General features: G+C 32.5%; 1 protein-coding gene across 7 annotated transcripts in view; it reads left to right on the forward strand.

Annotated features, from left to right (window-relative positions):
* LOC123016029 (polypyrimidine tract-binding protein 1) overlaps nt 1–17,029 on the forward strand; it is a 155,676-nt gene that overhangs the window by 95,128 nt on the left and 43,519 nt on the right. The window contains exon 1 of one of the 7 annotated variants that reach the window (XM_044416205.1): nt 1,854–3,673. The exons of 5 other annotated variants lie outside the window; for them this stretch is intronic. In XM_044416205.1, the coding sequence (XP_044272140.1) occupies nt 3,557–3,673 (117 nt within the window). In that variant the 5' untranslated portion in view covers nt 1,854–3,556. Of the gene's footprint in view, nt 1–1,853; nt 3,674–17,029 lie in introns of those variants that run through there. One more of the 7 variants, XM_044416209.1, reaches the window with a different exon arrangement.

Here is a 17,029-nt window from a genome sequence, read left to right on the forward strand (position 1 = left end):
CTTAGTTTAAAATTACTACTGAGTAAACCTGAGTCGTTTGATACATAGTGGGGTTTGTTTTGGTACTTTAACCTACGTGGAGTCCTCAGAAATGAGGATTTTATTCTCAGTAGTTCAAAATTGAACCACCATCGACTTGAAATGCTCAGCCTTAAATTCTCAGGAATGAGGCGTTAAATTGAGCCGTTTAGCCAACTCAGAACATGATTAGTGATTTTGCTTCTTTGTCTACTGTGTGTTTAATTGAACTACTGAGCAGACCTGAATCTTTTATTAAGTGGTGAGGCTTAGTTTTAAGAAATAGGGATTTTACTACTTAGAGCGTTAAATAGTGAGGTCAGTTTCACTTATTAGACTTACGTTAAACAAGAATGAGACTTGAAATTGAGCGAGCCACTTGATTTGTTTATAAAACTCAGAACATAATTTAGTGGGGGGTGATTTCGCTTTTTTGGTTGCTGCGTGTTTGATTTAAATTGAGCCACTGAGCAGACCTGAGTCTCTTATGAAATAGTGAGGTTTAGTTGTAAGAAATAAGGATTTACTTGAAATTCATAGAACGTTAAAAAGTGAGGTCATTTTCAGTAATTAAATGACACTTGAAACTGAGCCACTGAGTTTGAAATGATCAGAATGTGAGTTGATAAGTTTTTTGTTTGTGTCTTATGAGGTCAGTTTCATTTACTACACAATAAACCTTCAGGAAGGATATTTGAAATTGAACCACTGAGTCTCTTGATGAGTTGAAAATGCTCATAATCTGAGTTTACTGTTTGTGTTTTCGGTTTAGTACATTAAAAAGTGAGGTCATTTTCAGTTTCAGAGACTGAGCCACTGAGTTTAAAATGATCAGAATGTTAGTTGGTAGATTTTTTGTTTGTGTCTTATGAGGTCAGCTTCATTTCTTGGACTTATCGCACAATAAAACTTCAGGAATGATACTTGAAACTGAGCCACTAGACTCTTGATGAGTTGAGAATGCTCATAATCTGAGTCGGTGGAGTTTAGTGTTTGTGTCTTCGGGTTAGAACTTTAAAAATGAGGTCGTTTTCAGTTCTGAAACTGAGCCACCGAGTTTAAAATGATCAGAATGTGAGTTGGTAAATTTTTTGTTTGTCTCTTATGAGGTCAATTTCATTTCTTGGACTTATCGCACAATAAAACTTGTAGAATTGAACCACTGAGACTCTTGATGAGTTGAAAATGCTCATAATCTGAGTCGGTGGAGTTTACTGTTTGTCTTCGGTTTAGAACATTAAAAAGTGAGTTCTGAAACAGAGCCATTGAGTTTAAAACGGCCAGAATGTGAGTTGGTAATTTTTTTGTTTGTATCCTATGAGGTCAGTTTCATTTCTTAGACTTATCGCACAATAAACCTTCAGGAATGATACTTGAAATTGAGCCACTGAGACTCTTGATGAGTTGAAAATGCTCATAATCTGGCTTCGGTATAGAAGATTAAAAGTGAGGTCATTTTCAGTTCTGAAACTGAGCTACTGAATGAGTGAGTTGGTAAATTTTTTGTTTGTGTCTTATGAGGACAGTTTCATTTCTTGGACTTATCGCACAATACATTTTGTGGAATTGAGCCACTTAGACTCTTGTTGAGTTGAAAATGCTCAGAATCTGAGTCGGTGAAGTTTGATGTTTGTGTCTTCTGGTCCCGGAGTCGGTAGTCGAGCTTCAGGTGCGAGAAGCGGTGGTGGCGGTGGCGGCGGCGGCGGCATGCATCAGGTTGTATCGATGCGGCGTGTGCGGACGGGATGCACGGATGGGGTCCTCGTATGGCGCAGGTCCGCCGATGGCTTGCTTGGTGCTTACCTCTCGCCGTGGTGCGGCACAGTCCGGGCGAGAAAGCCAGCGAGTGCGGCGGTCCACACCTCTAACACTTCCTACGAACTACTCACTCTGTCACCGGTCCTTCACTAGACTGATCACATCCTCACACACACATATACACACACGTCCTTCCGGGGAGTTTTTGAACTGATCCCCGCGTGAAAGAAATCCGCGTCAAAAAGTAATAACACACAAACCGACGAGAACGCGCCCGTCTTTCTTGCTGCTAACGCCAAATCTATTAACAATTATATCTCGAAAAGAAAGAAAAAATCATATTTATTGAAAAATCTTTTTGCAATTTTTCGTACTCGTCCGAGTGCTCTGCTATTTAGTGTTCGATCTTTCTCAGTCGACGGAACTCTCGCCGACCATCAAAGGTAAAATCCAAGCAATTTTTATCAATCACTCGCAGACCGCCACGTTATTGTTTCCAAACGCACTCAATCAAAACAAAATCAAATCCGAGTTGACGTTCCTTTTAGTACAAAAAAAAAATCGTAAGAAAATAATAATAAAAAAATATTTTTACGAACGGTTGTAATTTTATAAATTTTTATAGTGTTGTCATTCTGGTTTTGTTTTTGGCGTTTTTGAAGGCAAAGACGACGCGTCTTGTCCAAGAATTAACGACAATCATTGATCACTTAAATGTAAGTAAAGTAAGTTTTGTGTGATAGACGCGTAGATATTATCTAATTATTGGAGAGTTTTGCCGCGGACGAACGGCGTTCCTCCTTGAGTTTCTTGACCTGAGAAGCTACTCGTTGTCCTATCAGTTGACGCGAGTTGCCAACCACACCGTCCTCTTATACGACTCTCCGAGACGAGCTTTATCGTATTTATATAATACATAGTTAAGTAAGGATTTTTCGAAGGGCCCAGTGCAATATTTTTTAGGAAGCTTAAAGCTCCCTTACTCGCAACCAAGTCAATATTCTTCACAAATTGCATGTTATTCGAATTTTAATCAATCACACTATTCAATGTTCGTGGTGTTTGTGTCTTAGACAATCATTTTTTCTGTGTACATAAAGTAAAAATTTTGAAAAAAAATTCTCGCACTCACATCACATTCACCTTCCTACGCGTTTCAATTAATTCGAACATATCCTAGACAATCGGTTTCGAGTTGTTGTTATTGTTGTTATTTATTTATTCGAAGGTTGTGTCAAACACAGTATTATCTTCACAAAAATAGGAAAAGCAATCGAATTATCCTTTCAGTATAAATCATCCAGTTGTACTCATTGTAACATACATATCTCTAGATTAAATTACTTAAATAAAATTTAAAAAAATAGTATATTTTATCTAACGCAAAGTTTATATATCGCTCAGTTATTGATTGTAATCAAAGTATTTATAGTTGAGAAAATTTATATATATATACAGTTAGCGAATTTAGACTTAATTGTTTTTTGACAATCGTGCAATATCGCAACGGATACCAAATATCAATTATTGAAGACAATCGGTCGAAATTTTTTGGTGACAATCGTTAGGGTCGTGATATAAATTAGTGAATTTTGAAAATAGAATCCGAACATTAACCACCACCACCATTACCACGACGTATTTCCTCAACGCCCCCGGCCAAATCCCTTACGTAGTGCCCTTGTGTCCTTTGGTACCCTGTCAAGAGATCGCCGCTCCACCTAGTGCTTACGCCCCGTGTCCTGTACCCTGTCCCTGTGGCCAATGTGCCCCCCCGCACATGTACAATAACCATCACCTGGCCGCCCCGAGTACGCTCATCGTCAATAGATACACTGAAATCAACTACTTCGACAATCCGCAAGCTGCCAACTTAGAAAAGTACGTCTACGACATGGTAAGGGGCATTTTTTCATTTTTTTTCTGTGTGTAGAGGGTTGGAATTTTGTAGATTGTGTGTCTCTCTGTGTTTTCAATATTTAATGATTTTTAATATGTTTGTTAATCACAGTGTTTAACAAAGGCCGGAATTAATGATGAAATTCAATTTTATTATTTAAAATTTCATTAAAAGAGTTATTTTTAGATCTTTTTTTTGTACAAACTGAAATAGACGTAATTAATTTTGCAGTCAAAGGTTTCAGCAAAACTTTATTTATTTGATTTTCGTTTCAATGTAGCAAAATATTAAATATTTTTGAAATAAACGAACGTGTTTATTAATTACTAAAAACGGTATTTCTTCCATTAGTACAATTCAGAATCCAAATCCGATTTATACTTTGAATTGAATTGAATCTAAATCAGCTACCTCATAAACAACTTTTTGGTGGAAAAATGCTCGGTATTTGCTCTTTTCGAATTAATTTTAAATCCTATTTATTCTTACCTAGATAAAATGATATGCTTATTTGATTTTGTTTTAAATAAACTAGAAAATAGACTCAGAGCTCAGTTCAAATAATAGGCCATTTATCTGCTCTGTTCAAAAATCAGTTGAAAACATTTATGTCGTAGTAAAATCAGTATTTGCTCAGTTTATTTATTCAATTCTTGTGTTTCTGTTAAAAAAAAACTTGAAAACATGCTCTGAATTACTTGCTCAGTTCACACATTATTTTTTCTTACTATTTGATCATTTATTTTTTACTTCCGCAATTGTATTAAATATAAAGTGGCTTAAAATATAATACCTATATTAAAAAATAGAATTATTTGCTCAGTTATTTTTTGCCTCGTGTTTATATTCTGATTAAAAAAGATTTTCAGGTTTCTAGACTTTATAATTGTCAATTTTGCCCTTTTTTAAATTGATTTTAAATTTTATTTATTCTCACCTAGTAGATTAAAAACTGATTCAAAATTATTGATTTGATTTTGGTTTAAAAATAGAAAATAGACTCAGAATAAAAATATTGAACTCATAGCTCAGTTCAATTAATATGTCCGTTTATGCTCTCAGTTCAAAAATCAATTATTCACTTAAACATTTTTTGTTTAGTAGTAAAATCAATATTTGCTCAGTTTATTTGAAAATTTGCCATTCCTAAATACATATGAAACAATAAATCTTTTCAACTAGTTTGAATAAGATAAGACAAATTTGTTAGTTTATGAACTGATCTAAAATTGTTCACAATTTTAGAAATCATTCAATTCAAAAAACTGAAAACATGCTCAGATTTATTAGCTCAATTCACACAATATGTCAAACACATTTTTTTGTGCTATTTTTTTTCTTTCATCCGTTGTATTAAACATAAAATGGCAGAAAATTAGAAAATATAATCTTTTGCTCGGTTATTTTTTGCCTCGTGTTTATAAACTGATTAAAATTCAAAATTCTCAAATTTCTAGATTTTTTGTCATGACCAGCAAATTTGATTACTTGCTCAGTTAATAATCTGAACAGATGTGTATAAATTTCTGTAAATTATTTATTTAAGACATAAATTTTGAACGTTAACGCAGGAGCAGCTGAGCTTGGGTCAGAACTTGATTAATTTTGCTCATTTTAAAGCCTGACTCAGATTTTGAGCAATTATTGTGCAACTGAAGTCGACTTTTGTGTTTTTTTTTGCGACTCTTTCTTTCATCCTAAGGTCGACTTTCGCTCCTTCCAACTTCCCGCATTTTTCTTTGTCGTAAATTGAGAAAATACGCTCGTGATCAATGCGCGTTCGATGTCTTCGTAACAAAGCTGCATTTTATCGTTTCTTGTCAATTCTCCTCGAAGCAGAAACCTTTTCTCCTTGAGTTTCGTTTTTCTTTTCCCCTTGTGAAAATTTTACGATCGCCAATTACGCCACTAATTGTTATCAACGCAACGGCATGTTTGCGGGTTAAATATTTGGTCGATGGGCTTTGTAGAACGACGGCACGGTCATAACGCATGTAAAATATTTACCGGTAATCACGGTAATTGTTTGATTAAACATAACAGATCATTAAATTGGCGGCAAGGACGTCTTTGAATTTTTTTCGTGTTTTCGTTCGGGCCAATAATCCGAGTTAAAACCGCTAAAGCCGGCACCGAAATAATGGAATTTATATTATTAGAACAACGGCTTGTTTTTCCTTCATGTTTCGAGCTTTCGCCGAGTCGGAGGTAATTGATTGATCCTCTCAGGTGGCCAAATGTTGATTGGAAAATAGATTTCGACACGGTTTCATATGAATGAATGATACGTTCCAAGTTGGAAGTTTTCAAATGAATTTTTTGCGGCGAATCCAGTATCAAAAGTTGGGTATTGAAAGAGATAACAAGAACACAAACTCGAAACATAAACCTGGAAGTAAATTAACAAGCGACTTATTCAAACCTGGAAGTTTCAGTTCTATCGAAAGGCTGACGTTACATGGCTTCAGGAAGCGCACAATGAACGCTGAAAATTGAAAAGAATTTTCACAACAAAGTTTACTGATTTTTTTTGTTTAAAACGCAGAATGCGTCAACTTCAGCGAGGTTATGCAGGTCATCCGTGAAAAAACTCGTGTGAGAACGAAAAATTTCTCAATTCTCCAGATTGTTATCTGTAAGGCTCGGATTATATGCAAAATGCATATTTGTTATTAAGAGGTATATCAACAAAATTGTAAGTTTTCTATGCTTATCTAATATTTTTTGATTAAAATGAGCCAATTAAAAAATGCATATTTTGGCAACATCATGCATATTTTAGGAAATAATGTATATTTGTGCATATTTTCTTCAAATCACAAATTTCCGATTAAAAATTTCAGTTTAAGTTAAAAATTGGCCAGTTTAAGAAAAATGATCCGATTACAAAATATGTTAAAGAGAAAACAACCAGTAATTTGTCAGCCGGACTCAAAAAATTAGTATCTTGTGAGTGTTTCCTTTTCAAATTCGTTTTATACAGCGTGAATATGTAGTTTAGAACCAAACGATTTTTTTTAATTATTTGCCTCTAGAAAATAATAATTAATATGAAATAAAGGAATATAAAGAATCTGTTCGTATTTTCAAAACGAAATTTTGTTTTGCATTATGTTATGCGATTTTTTTGTCAAAATTATAATTTACGTATTTTTTTTTACATTAATAAAAAGTAGATAGTCTCTATCTAACACAGTTGTTTTTGAGAGAGTACAGAAACATTTTTTAGTTGGTTGCCATTTAAGAAAATTAAAATTTTTGTAGAACTCAAAAACAAAACAAAAATTCGAAAAAAATTATTCTTAAGAAAACATTTAATTCATCAATTAGTTAAAAAATAAATAGTTTAAGCAAAAAATGTTTGGTTCCATACTTTTTATTCACCTGGTATAAAACGAATAAATCCTTCTATGTGGATAAGTAGTTGCCTGCAAATGAATTTTAGCAAAGTTGTTTAAGTGATGTGATCTGAAAAGTACAGATTTCTTAGAAAGGCTTAATTACTAGGTTATTAAAATGGCTTTTCTGAGGCAAAACGAATTTATTTATTGTCTTTCGTTCATCGTATGCGATTCAAGATAAACTTTAGTGTACTCGTGGATAAAAATTTATTCCAACTTTGATTTTTTATTGTTAAAAGTTTTACATATCGATGCATTTTTGGCATATATTCGAACATTTCTTAATATTTTGTGCATATTTTTGTGAAAATACGTGCATATACAGGCTGTATTATGAAAAACGCCCCAAGCCATAACTCCATTATTTTTAAAGTTATGACAATACTTCTTAGAACAAAGTTGAACATTTTTTGTTATCTGTCGTTTAGGATAGATGCTAAATTAATGCTGTTTTCTGTTTCACCGGAAATGACATCAACTTTATTTTTTTTAATGGAACACCTGTATATTTTACCACTTTTGGATTCTTTGTTTAATTGTCTTTTAACAATTTTTAGTACCATGTGCCTAAAACCAACCGTTCGTGAGATTTGAGTCAATTAAAAATTTATTAAAGTAGGCAGTGGAAAACAATAATATTAAGTAATGTTAATATTATTACTTTGCTTTTTCTCTTGCTATTTTTATACTTTTTGGTGTTCTGCTGATAATGTGTTAACAGACATGATTCAAGAATATTTTGAAAGCAATAAAAATAGTTGGAGACCACAACGCCTTTACACTGGGCGATTTCCAATAAGAGAAGTTCCAATTCGTCGACCTGAAGAAAATTTGAGGTTGTTTGGGGTTTTTAGAAAACCTAAATTAGAACAGTTGCGTGCGATAAGCCAACGTTACTTGCAATTTCTTAAATTCATGTTCTAAATTCTGTATCTCTTTGAAATTGGAGATGTTTTAATTTGGGTTTTCTAAAAGCCCAAAACATCCTGAAATTTTCTTTAAGTCGCTTAAATTTTCGACGATTTGGAACGTCTCTCATCAGAAATCACCCAGTGTAAAAGCGTAGTGCTTTCCCACAATTTTTATTTTATTCAAAATATGTCTGGTAACACATTATCATCCATGATTAACATTAAAAAGTATAAAAACAGTAAGAGAAAATGCAAAGGAATAATATTTGTCAACATTACTTGATATTATTGTTTTCCACTGCCTACTTTAATAAATACATTATTTGGTGAATATCTCACGAACGGTTAGTTTTAGGCATATGGTACTAAAACTTGTTAAAAGACAATTAAGCAAAGAATCCAAAAGTGGTAAAATATACAGGGCGTTCCATTTAAAAAAAATAAAGTTGATGTGATTTCCGGTGAAACAGAAAACAGCATTAATTTAGCATCTATCCTAAACGATAGATGACAAAAAATGTTCAACTTTGTTCTAAGAAGTATTGTCATAACTTGGCTTGGGGCGTTTTTCATAATACAGCCTGTATATGCGCATATTTTACGGATTTTTCGTGCATTTAATCCGAGCCTTAGTTATCTTGGTTAATTTTCTCTCAAGAAATGTAAACAGGCGATTTCTTGGTGCTTCCGAGTTCAATATTTGGTCTCCGATTAGTCCGGATTGTGATTGAACGTCTCGACGTTTGATGATTGGTATTGACTTTCCGTTGATACCTCCTGACGGGCCCCGATGATGGGAGGAAAATCGAGAAATTCGCTCGTATCACACACACGCGGCGTCGTCTTCTTGCGTTCGAAAACCGAAAATGATTGATTTATGATTTCATCACGTCCAAAACTTGTGCCCCCCCAAAAATTAAACTCCGAGTTTGGGATTTAATTAAACGTCGAGAATCCGCCCCGCATGCAACAATCGACGACGATATAGGAAGCAACAGCCGTGTTTCTAATACCGGAATATAATTAAATATACCGACGAGACCAAATAAACCGGAGCGAAGTTGGAAAGTTTCTCAACGAAGTGCAATATTAAAAACATGACCGGGAGGAAAACGCAAAAATACGACTATGTTTGATGTTTTCTTAATCCGAGATGATAATCGATGCGACTTGTAGAATCTCTTGGAACCGATCCAGACATGAAAGTAAATAATTGGCGCTTGTGGTGTATTTTTTTTTTTTGACGGTGCGAAGGTGAACATTGAACATTATCCGAGTAGACGCAAAATTCACATTTCAATGTCCGATTCTGACAGATATTTTTGGTTGGCAAAGACGGGACGACGTGTCTGGGATTAAATATTTTTAACACCGATTTGGTGGACATTAATTCTGAATAAAAAATCGGCTTTCAGGGTATTTAATTATTCGACAGGAAACTCACATTGAAATGTACGCCTACGGTGACTTCAGATTTATTTCAATGCGAGTTTTTCAACTGGAACTGAATTGGAGATGGTTTTGCAAAAATAAAATTTAATTCCACAATAATTTTAAAGTGCCTGAAGTTTGATCGTATTTCTGAAGCATCAACCTGAAAACCTAAGAAAATTTAGCTCTCCGAATTATTGAAACCTACACTAGTTTTTTTTTTTTTTTAGAATATAATACGAGTACATCTTTATTAATGTTGGGACCTAATCTCAAGCTACAAAAACCATATTTTTTAGGTAAACTTATAATCAGTTTTGGGTTTTGCACTGAGTTGTATCTATTTTTGAATAATTATGGAGTTTTTTTGACCTATTTAGACGTAAACCTGAGCCAATTTGTCATTTCTGAACTTGAGCTTATAGCTTACATTTCTAGTACCCAAACCTAATTTGTCAGGTTTAAACCTGATATGTAATATTTTTCTGAGTCAATCTAGTGTTTTTACAATGCTATGAATTTGATTTAGTTTTGTAAACTTTATTTTGAATTTGCTTTTTAATCTTTCAATAAAAATTAAATTTGAATTAATTTTTGAAGCAACAACCTGAAGATTTAAGAAAATTTAAGTTCACCAATATTTGAAACCAAATCCAGGTGTTTTTATATTTTTTTACTATAGTTCGCGTATATCTCCATTACTTTTGGAAACCTAATCTCAGGTTACAGTTTATTAAACTTGTTATAAACTACATTTCCTAGGTTTAAGCATAAATCAGTTTTACATTTTGTGCTGAGTTGTATCTATATTTGGATAATAAATTTAATTCTGAGTTTTTTTGACCTATTTAAAAACTATGTTAGACGTAAGTATGAGCCAGTTTGTCATTTCTGAACCTGAGCTTATAGCTTACATTTCTAGTACCTAACCCTGATATGTAATGTTTTTCTGAGTCTAGCTCGTATTCTTACAATGCCATAAATTTAAATTAATTTTTAAACCTTACTTCGAATCTGTTTTTTATGGTTTTAATAAAAATTAAATTTCAACTAATTTTTGAAACAACACGACAATCTAAGAAGATTTAAGTTTACCAATATTTGAAATCAAATCCAGGTGTTTTTATATTGTTTTAATAGTATAGTACTTTTGGAAACCTAATCTCAGGTTAACGTTTATTAAACTTGTCATAAGCTATATTTCTTAGGTTTAAACCTAAATCATTTTTAGGTTTGACCTAAGTTTCATCTATTTTAGAATGATAAATTTAATTTTGAGTAATTTCTTTTGACATATTTAAAGACTATGTTTAGTGCAAGCTTAAGTCCATTTGTCATGCCTGAACCTTAGCTAGTACAGTCCTAGGACCTAAACCTGAGAAATTTTGAAATTTAAACTCGATACATAATATTTTTCTGAGTCAAGCTAGTGTTTCAGCAATGCTATTTACTTAATTGTGTAAACCTCAATTTGAGTCATGTTTTTTAGGCTTTCAATAAAAATTTGAACCAGAGTTTCAAGTTTATTTTTTGAACCTTAATTATTTAAAGCTTGATCTAGGCAAAACTTAAACATCCAAACCTTAGCTAGTTACCTTTTAAAACTACTCCACTTTACTCAATGTTTTAAACAACCTAAATCAGAAAGAAATATTTGGCCAATTTTACAAACCAGAACCTAAAACATTAAAATTCTTATTTTTAAACTTGACTATGTGTTTCTGAGTCAAGCTGATGTTTTGTCAGTGGCTATAATTAAGTTCATTAGGCTTGAAACTGAATTAGGTATACACATAAGAGTGATTTTTTTTTTAATTTCAAGATATTGTTTTTGTGAATTCAAATACGACCACCTACTGAACTCATATGTAAACTCAGTTTTTTTGAAACTGAGAAACATCAGACACAATTTTAAAAACAGAAATTCTTTAAATGTTTTATTTGATTTTTCATATTAAACCTTACACATAATATTCTGAGCTGAAGTAAGCTCAAACTTTCTCAGGTTCAAAAGTAAATGTGAACTTGAGATAAATATGAGTTTTGACGATTTTACTCTAATTTGGACTTTTTCTTGTTATTCGACACATTGTTTGCACGTTTGCTCGCACATCCGCGTTCTCCGAATTCACCCCCTGACACCGAAACCATCTCTAACGTCATAATAACCTCCCATAAATCTCCTAGAACGTCTCCAACCCCTTCTAATTTCCCGCAACGCATCTGATAATTTACACCTTCACCTCCCGATTGATTTTTCTCTCGTGTCCAACGAAAACAATTCCAACAAGAACGTATGGAATGCAAGCCAAGGCCCAACTTTTGTATTTCCTCCAACCGAGCGTGACCTTTTCCGAGAGTCATGCGGTGGGACTCTTCCCCGTAGAGGATTTTATCATTCGTTCTCGATTTGCCTCGTCGAGCGTACGAATAAGAGAGTTTAATCACCTCGTGCTCGCTTGCTGGACGTTTCTATTCTTAATTGTGCAAATGTTAATAAGAATCACCGGATTCTCATGCATTTCCACCTAAGAACGGATAATTACCGCCACGCTTGGTTGAGGTAATTATGCGTAATTAAGATCGTTCAATAATTCATTCGGTGGCGGGCCACAAGGTTCCGCTTTGGGACCCATTCTGTTTCGATTTTTTGAGGAAATAGTTGTTTCTTGGCAGTCGACTTGGTGGAGTTATTCATCATTCATCTCTTGTTGTGTCATTAATCATTCTTGTTTCTGTTTCAGGTACGTATTATCTCTTGGTAAGATCGTTACGAGGGCTTTTGTGGGTTATAGAAAGGGCGGAAAGGTCAGTATTATTTAATCCTTGAATTTGGGAGCTCTCAGTGTTATTAAAAAGCCGATTTCGTATTGAAATCCAACATCAAAGATAGTAAGTACAGTCGGAATCTTGTATAAAGTCAGATAATCGCGAAACGATCTCTAGAGAGAGCTCCAAGGTCGCTTTTGAATGATCATCAGGAGTCTAATGTGGTCCTTGACCGGTCTCCACTCTGATTTTCCTTAATTTTTCCGATTTAAACGTGTCACGTCGCGGCGATTTGTCTTTTCTAATTGAAAAAGAATCTTAGACACGTGTGTGGTGTGTTAACCAACGCGTGCCATCTGCATCACAATCTCCGATTTTTTTCCTCACCTCTCTTTTTTAAAATTAAAAACGTTCCGGTTCAGTGGCTTTTTTCCGGTCGCTGTCTTGTTCTTTCATTGAACTTGGCTTCAACGTAGCCTTGAGAGAGCACACAAAGACACGGATGGGTTCTATCATGTTAACGACACTGACTAGTGCAATTACATTGCGATTAAAAAACGGAAACTGGAACGGTGAAGAAGAGTGTCCGGCCTTGAAGTGTGGTGTTTTTTGAATTTTTAAACACGGGTTTGGTGAAATATTTAAGGACGGGAAAGATTCAAGGGTCGTGTGGTCTGGGATTAATTGATTGTGAGAGTGTTGGATTGGATTTCTGGGGTTGGCATGAAATTTTAAGATGTTTGGGTAAAAGGGGTTCAGAAATTCAAATATTTGTTCACGGTTTTGCTCTATTTTATTTGGGGGAAGCAGGATAATGAATTTAGAAACTAAATATTTGTAGTTAAATTTTTTCCCAGGAGTTTATTTTCTTACTCTGTTTTTTAACAGTTTCAAAATTTTTCTTTTCTCAGTTTTTAGCTCTTACTGATTTTTTTTTCTAATAATATATTTTTTTAATTTTACTATTTTGTAACAACTTTTGTACTTTGTCTACAGCAAAGCAGTTTCAGTTTTTAACTTTCTATTTCCGATTTTTTTGATTTCATGCTGATTTTTTTATCTTAATTTCTTTCCATTTGTTTTTTTTTACGTTTTTTGCTTTCACGGTTTTTATTTACGTAACATTTCATGTTTTTTAGCTAATCAATTTTTGAGAGTATTTGTTAGTTGTTCAGTTGATTTTGATGTTGTGTTATCATTTTTAAATTCTTCTGCTCCAATAAATAAACATATCAGTTTTTCAACCGATTTGTTAACTTTTGATTTAATTTATTTTGCTTTATCTTTTAATTTTGTTTTTGACTTTTTTCTTCTTATTATTTAATGGCATGATCTTTTATATATTTTATTAGTTTTTATAGTTTCTCTCATTTTTCATTTTTTCAAATTTGTTTTGATTGAGTTTTTGTTTATTTCTAACATTTAAATTCGTACATTACTAACTTATTTTTTCATATTTGTACTGTTTGTTCATCAGGTTTTAACTGTAAACCAATTATTTATTCTTGTTTAATGTTTTGTTAAAATTTTTCCAACCAGTTTTGATGTGAATTTTTTAGTTATGGCTTGAACGAATTGTCAAATTTTTATTTGCTTTATTTTTCTTCTTATTTATCATCTTTTAATTTTGTTATTGATTTAACTTTTCTTCGGTTCTTACTACGTGATTTTAAATTTCTGCATGAACTTATTTTGCTTTTACGATTTGTACTTATTATTTACCTTTTGTTGTCTTTATTTTTTTAAATTTCTAAACCAATTTTTCATTTTTTGAATTTGTTTTGATTTGTTATTGAATTTTTGAGTTTATTATTTATTTATTTATTTATTTTCTAAGATCTAAATACACATTATCGACTTAACAATTTTTCAGCTTTTTACAGTTTTTTGGCAGCTTTTAACTGTGCAAGCTAATTTTTATATTTTTATTTGTATTTTTTTTTGTCAGGTGTTAACTGTGTAAACCAATTTTTAAGTTTTTATTTTTGTTTTCAATTTTGTCATATTTTTTCGCATTTTTTTTTTTCAACCAGTTTTGAAGTGAATTTTTTAGTTATCGCTTCAAAAGCAAAATAAGTTCATGCAGAAATTTAAAACGAGTTGTAATTTGAAATTTCTGTTTGAACTTATGATTTGTTCTTATTATTTACCATTTTTGTCTTTCTATTTTTTTTAATTTCTAAACCAATTTTTTACTTTTTGAATTTGTTTTTATTTTTCATTGAATTTCTGAGTTTATTATTCATTTATTTTCTAATATCTAAATTCACATTATCCACTTAATAATTTTTCAAATTTTTACAGTTTTTTGACAGCTTTTAACTGTGTAAGCCAATTTTTATGTTTTCATTTTTATTTGTACTTTTTTTTGTCAGGTGTTAACTGTGTAAACCAATTTTTAAACTTTTATTCTTGTTTTAAATTTTGTTATATTTTTTCTGTTTTTTTTTTATTTTTTAGTTATCGTTTTAACCGAGTTGTCAAATTTTTATTTGGTTTATTTTTCTCTTTATTCATTTTTTAACTTTGTTTTTGACTTACTTTTCCACGGTTTTTAATATATAATTTTAAATTTCTGCATGAACTTATTTTGCTTTTACGTTTTGTTCTTATTATTTACCTTTTGTTGTCTTTCTATTTATTTCTAAATCAATTTTTCACTTTTTGAATTTGTTTAGACTTTTTATTGAATTTCTGAGTTTATTATTCATTTCTAACATCGACCTGATTTTTCAGATTTTTACGAGTTTTTAACAGCTTTTAACTGTGTAAGCCAATGTTTATGTCTTTATTCTTCTTTTTATGTTTTATGGTTTTTTTTTTTTCAATTTAGCTTTTTCTCAGTTTATTTAATTTCTAACTTTTCTTTTTTCACATTCGGTTTGGAGCCAGATTTCTTAATCTTTTAACAAAGCTTTTAGAATCAAGTTTGTTTAGCTTAAATTTTGAGATGAGATGCAGTTGTTTGGTATTTGTCTCTAAACACTGACAAGTCTAGAGGATACCTCTGGACATTTTATTTGCGTTAAAATGAAACTCTATGTGAAGTTTAATATTATTTAATAATGTGACATAATACTTGGCGTAATTTTTGTCCTATACTTAATTTCTTCGATTTTTGGGCACTGCGAACTTAATAAAGCTTTCGCTAGTGAATTTGAAATCTTGAGCTTTTTCTCTTGTGAAGAAAATTGCAGCCGTGTTCTCGTCGTCTGCGTCGCTGATGGAAGACAGATATTCCCGGGTAAAGCTTTGTTTCAGCTGTCAAATTAAACGTTTCAGTGGATTTTTCCGGGGGGCATCAATGTTGCAACGTAATTTCCGTGTAGAAACGATAGAATTAAATAAATCGGTAGAGAATTTCTTCGTCTCGTCTCTTTTCAGTGGTCTGAATTTGCATTCGTAGAAACACGACATAAATAATTAACGTTCGTCGTGCGAGCTAGGTGTTTCGTCGAGGGACAGTCGCTGAAAAAAGCACCAAGTGTAAATATATGAATTTCAGTGCTTATTTAATTCGAAAAAGATGAGATTTTCGTCCTTTTCATCGCGTGTTTTTATTGAATCGAGGCGCTCCGGAGACTTGTTTATTCGTTTTTATTACATTTTTCACTTAATCATAATTTTTCTCGTGCAATCACATGCATTGAAAGTTTTTTTTTCTTCTTCTATTCACCTTTCGTATTATTGAGTCGACGTGTACGTATTACCCGGAATGGTGTTTTTTCGTTTTCCCGATCATTATTCGGGAACATACAATGGGAAAGGGGAGAATAGAAGTTCTGTTCTCTGTGCCTTACTTACTTTTCAGCCGGAAAAATCGGATAAATATGTAAAAGAAAACAAATGACCTAAAAAGCTCCAGACAAGTTTTACCTCTTCGGGATTTCAGGTGGTTTTTTGATGGCGAGCGAAATAAAAGCTCTTCGGTTCTGTTTTCACATACAAATATTTATCGATCAGTTTTGCAAAATTTACCAAATTGGATTAGGTCGCCATGGTAATGTCCATTCCTGAAACAACTCGACCAAAATCTACTATTTAATTATACAGGGTGCGCCAGAACTCGCACCCCACAGAAAATTTTCAAGTAAGGTAAGATACCAGCAACATGAAAAAAATGTTTAAAAAATTCTATCTGTCAAAAAAATTTGACATTTGACATTTGTTATATCTATTTAAGGATACTGATGATCTTGTATATGTTTTTTTTTACAATTATTTAGTAAAGGGACAAAAATTTTGCCAATAAAAGCCACAAATAACATTAAACAGAGTTACAATTTAGGATACAGCTTCCTTGTTTCCTCTTTTAATAGCCTCTAGCAAAAAAACTTGGAAAATTATTTTTCCAACAGAAATAAATAGAGTCAAAGTGCAAACTTTAAACCCTCATAACTTTGACATTTTTATAGATAATGTTTTTTTAACATTTTTTCCATGTTTCTGGTATCTTACCCTATATGGCATTTTTCTCTGGGGCGCGAGTTCTGGCGCACCCTATATACACCACCAACGGGTGTTGTATTATTGTTTCGCCTCCTCCTACACGTGTCTTGGCCGCATGTATGTACACTCGTCGTAAAACACCGAAATAGAGCACGTTAGTAGATATTTTAAAGATTGTTCGGGTATTTTATTTATTTTCATCAGGATAACGAAGTGGATCTTTTGCCTTTTATCCTCGAGAATGCTCGAATTTAATTGGATGGTTTCGAATATATTTTTTAAAAAGGAATACTTAATGTGAGTCATTTTAATACTGCGACAGGACCGGGGAAAAATGCAAATTACACGACTAATTTCTAAATGCAACAGCTCGTGTCGCACGAAGAAAAATT

This window comes from Tribolium madens, unplaced genomic scaffold (assembly GCF_015345945.1).
Source record: "Tribolium madens isolate multiple individuals breed KSU strain unplaced genomic scaffold, Tmad_KSU_1.1 Scaffold_19;HRSCAF=116;Tcas5.2_LG9, whole genome shotgun sequence".
In the NCBI taxonomy this organism is placed as follows: Eukaryota; Metazoa; Arthropoda; class Insecta; order Coleoptera; family Tenebrionidae; genus Tribolium; species Tribolium madens.